This window comes from Eschrichtius robustus, chromosome 16, assembly GCF_028021215.1.
Source record: "Eschrichtius robustus isolate mEscRob2 chromosome 16, mEscRob2.pri, whole genome shotgun sequence".
Lineage (NCBI taxonomy): Eukaryota > Metazoa > Chordata > Mammalia > Artiodactyla > Eschrichtiidae > Eschrichtius > Eschrichtius robustus.
In genome coordinates, this window is record NC_090839.1 from 46,093,771 (window position 1) to 46,097,587 (window position 3,817).

The window sequence follows — 3,817 nt, forward strand, 5'->3', positions numbered from 1 at the left end:
GGCTGTACTGATGCCCCTCTGAGGACGACGGTCATCCCTTGAGCCCAGAGACACAGCTCAGATGCACCTGTGCCCCTAGCTTGTGCCACCTGTGGCTGGCTCAGGTGTCCAAGGGAGAGAGACCCACCCCCTGGGCCCAGCCGGCTGCACTGCTGGCAGGACGGCCTCAGCTGCCCAGCACCCAACCTCTGGAACCAGGCTGCACAAAGCTGCTTGCAATTCTGACATTTAATGACCAATTCTACGTGAGGAAATGACAGGGAGGAATGTCCACATTGCCCGGATGTGACACCCAGACACCTGCTCATACAGAGGACAGAACCAGAGCTGCTCAGCCACTGAAGGGCCACGACAGGGCGTCACTGGTGCCCAGGAGGAGGACAGCGGAGCCCAGGCTGGTACGTGGTCTCAGTCAGGGGAGCCTTCCGAGCAGGTGTTGTTCAGGAGTTGAAACTTTGTTCTCCAGGGTTCAGTGTCGATTGTAAAGAAGCAGGTGATGGTCTGCGGGACAAAGCACAGGGACAGAGAGTAGGGGGAGGGGCCTTGGGAAGCGTGTGGCTCCAGCTCTAAAGCCAGCATCCCCCCAACCTTGCCTTCCTGGGGTGGGCAGCTGGGGGTGCAGGCTCTGGCCCTCAGTCCTTGATCTTCCTGACCTGGGACGCTCTCCTGACCCCAGAGGCGCCTGGGTCATTCTCCCCTCTCCAGCTCTGTGGTCTCCAGGGACCCCTCCCCCAGGATGTCCCAGTGTGACCCATGCCCCCAGTGTCCCAGCAGGGCCTCTGATCCAACTCGGGTTTGTCCCGGGGCGGGACTCACCCCCCTTATCACCAGGGCAGGGCCTGGGAGGGAGGGCAGTGGGGCTCCTCAGCCTCCACCCCTCGGGCTCTGGGTCAGTGGCCGGAGGACCCGAGAGGGGACTACTCAGCCAAGGTGATGTTGTCTCCCCACCCCACACTTCTCCTGAAGGCAGGGAAAAGAGGTGGGTGAACACCAGGGAGGGGACATTCCCGTCTCTGGCCCAGGTGACCTGGACCCAAGTGGTCAGGAGCAAACCGACCCCAGTGTGAACTGGGGTGCAGCGGCTAGAATGGGGCCAGTGAGCAGACAGGCCAGGGACGTACAAGTGACCCGGGGCTGGCCTGCCTGGCTGGGCTCCGTCCTGCAAATGCCCCCTCCGTGTCCCTTGGGATGGCATTGTCATCACTCCCCACACCCCCTGCTCCGAGGCAGCGTCCACGGCCGTGTAACCTGAGGGCAGCTGTCGCCGTGTCTTACATTGTTCCCGTCTGGACTTGCTTGAAATGGACAGTTGTCAATGTCTTCGTCAAACTTCCCACACCTGGTTCGGCCGAGCTGCAGCTCCGTGGAGAACACGATGCCATTTGCCTGCGTTTGTACAGACCTTGAAGTGGACGCATTCCCTGCTCCCCCCCACACACACACATTCACACACACACACACGAGAACACAAGCACACAGGCACACTCACAGGATTGGGACAATGGTTCTATGAAACATCACCCCTTCTCACTAAGAGCGCTCTGAAGGTTTCTGTCCTCTTCTCCACTCCCTGGTCCTTCAGCCTTGCAGTGTCTTCTTGCTCCACCCCGGCCTTTATTCCCAGCACCCAGAGTCAGTCTTGGACTCCAGGCCAGAGACCATAGACAGAGGCCCAGCTGGAGGGCGCAGGGCAGCAGGACCAGCCAGGACCAGCTCCAGTGCCCACGGAGTGAGGCCCAGCAGCGTGGAGGGCCCTCTGCCTTCCTTCTATCACTCCATCCAGAGGTGCAGAGGGAGTGACGCCCCAGCGCCCCACCACACACAAGCACTCAGACAAAGCACACATACACAACCACACACGCGCACACACAGGACCAGAAGTGCTCCTCCTGCAGAATGTTCTCGGGGTTTGGGTCTGCAGCCCACATGAAAATCGCACTCCTGGTTGCATTCTGTAGAGATTGCGTTGCTAGGGGAACATTTTAGGATTAAGAATGCCATCTGGGAAGAGTGTAAATCACACTCGGTCCACGTAGGTGGGGACCCAGAGGGAGCCCAGAGCACGTGGAGTCAGGGGAGAGGCTGCGAGCGCCCAGGGGCTCCTCAGGACCAGGGGGGCCTGTGACTCCCGAGCCGCTCTCCCCCACCCTCTGTGAGCGTCTCTGTGTATCTCTCTCTCTTTTTCCTAAATTAACCTATTTTAATGTTATTTCCATGAAATCTTTTCTAAATCTCTCTAATCCAGTATTTTCTGTCTGGCTCTTTTTATTTTACTAAATAGTTTCATCCCCTCTTAGTCCATATTTGGTCATTCTTCATTAAACAAGGTCAAAAATGACAAAAACTAAAAACACACCTTACGTGTGAGTAGACTGACAGTTTCAAAAATTCCCAAGTTATTTTTTTTATAAAACCTGAAACTAACCAAATAGAGTTTATGCCTCTATATTATGGGTTTCAAATGGTGATGGAGATCCCTTGATGACACCCCCACTCCCGACCCTCATTAACAGCAGGTGTGGGCCAGTGGGGAAGGGGGGAGGATGTGGTACCTACCGGCTCCTTCCACGACCTCAGGATGCGCACCACCTTGTAGGCATTCCTGTCCTGGCTCCTCTGGTTGAATACGTGTACGGCGTACTCCACGGTGGCAGGGAAGTAAAGCTCCAAGGTTGCTTGGTCTTCACCATTCCCTTCCCCTTGGGGTTGCCAGCCATAAGTCACTACGAGCTGGGGACCTAAGAGAAGCAGGAGCAGGGTGCAGGGCTGAGCCCACCTGCACCCCCACTGCTGACACGGCATGGCTGTGGGCGCCCGGACACCCAGGCTTCGCCCTTCCCTGTGCCGGCTCCCACCCAGCCTCCCTGGGCATTGGGCCAGTTCATCTGCTCTGGGACATACTCCTGGCCCTGGTCCTCCCCTCTGGCGTCACACCCTGTCCCTTCCCTCTTGTGACCCTGCCTCCTCCATCCAAAGCTGATAAAATTGCCTCCTGTTCAGGAAAGAGAAGCGAGACCCAGGCAGGGTGGGTGGAGAAGGACCAGCCGTGGAGGAGGGACCCCCGCAGCTGAGGCCCAGCCATACAACCCCCTCGGCACCTCAGTGGGAGGGGAGGCTGAGTTTTGTGTCCCAGTTTCCGGCGCTGAATCAAGGACACAATTGCAAAGGGTTGAATTGGAAGGGGGTCTCTGGACACAGCAGTAGGTGAGGGTCAGTGAGGAGGGACAGAGCCAAAGAGGATGAGTGGCCCAGAGCCACCTTTGTGGGTGACAGAAGGCGGCCTGCCCAGAGGTGAAGCATATTCATGCTAAGAAAGCAGCAGAGGGCCGAGGTCTTGACAAGTGCAGGTGTGTCCTCGTCCCCCGTGGCCCCCAGCCCCCTCGAGTTCTGGAACACAGGTGCCCAGGCCCCTGGGCAGGTGCCAGGGAAGAGGACTTGCAGGTCCTAGAAGCAGGAGCTTCCCGCCAAATCCCTGCGTCTCCCGTGACACAACGCCTCTGCCTCAGGTTCTCAGCCTGGGGCCTGGCTGGCTGACGGACACGCCCTCCCTCCAGATGTGTGACCGGAGAGTGGCCACTGATACACCCTGGGCCCGGGGTGCCCCCTTGTCGGGGCTGTCACCGGAGGAGGCAGAGTGAGTGAGGGGGAAGCAGAGAGAGGCGAGGAAGCCAAGGCGCTCAGGAGGCTGAGATGAGTCCACAGGAGACGCCAGTGTCTCGGCGCCTCGGGGCCACAGCTCAGCGGGCACACAACTCCTGTGTGCCGGGTCTGCGTCCGAGGAAGAGATCGTCACAGCCTCCCCTTCCTGGGGCACAGA

General features: G+C 58.8%; 1 protein-coding gene across 1 annotated transcript; it reads right to left on the reverse strand.

The window, feature by feature from the left end:
* Positions 1 to 408: 408 nt before the first annotated feature.
* Positions 409 to 2,802, reverse strand: LOC137750389 (cystatin-9-like). The gene is made up of 3 exons (XM_068524756.1): positions 2,561 to 2,802; positions 1,276 to 1,402; positions 409 to 501 (listed from the first exon to the last, which is right to left on the reverse strand). The coding sequence occupies exons 1-3, from the start codon at positions 2,800 to 2,802 to the stop codon at positions 409 to 411; spliced, it is 462 nt and encodes a 153-aa protein (XP_068380857.1).
* Positions 2,803 to 3,817: the final 1,015 nt, after the last annotated feature.

Excerpts from the sequence above, each read along its gene's own strand:
- LOC137750389 (XM_068524756.1), bottom strand. The coding sequence starts at position 2,802 with ATGCCGTGTCAGCAGTGGGGGTGCAGGTGGGCTCAGCCCTGCACCCTG. Across the intron at positions 1,403-2,560 it reads ATCCTGAGGTCGTGGAAGGA|GTCTGTACAAACGCAGGCAA; the intron begins GCCGGTAGGTAC and ends GTCCACTTCAAG. Across the intron at positions 502-1,275 it reads CAAGTCCAGACGGGAACAAT|ACCATCACCTGCTTCTTTAC; the intron begins GTAAGACACGGC and ends TTTGTCCCGCAG.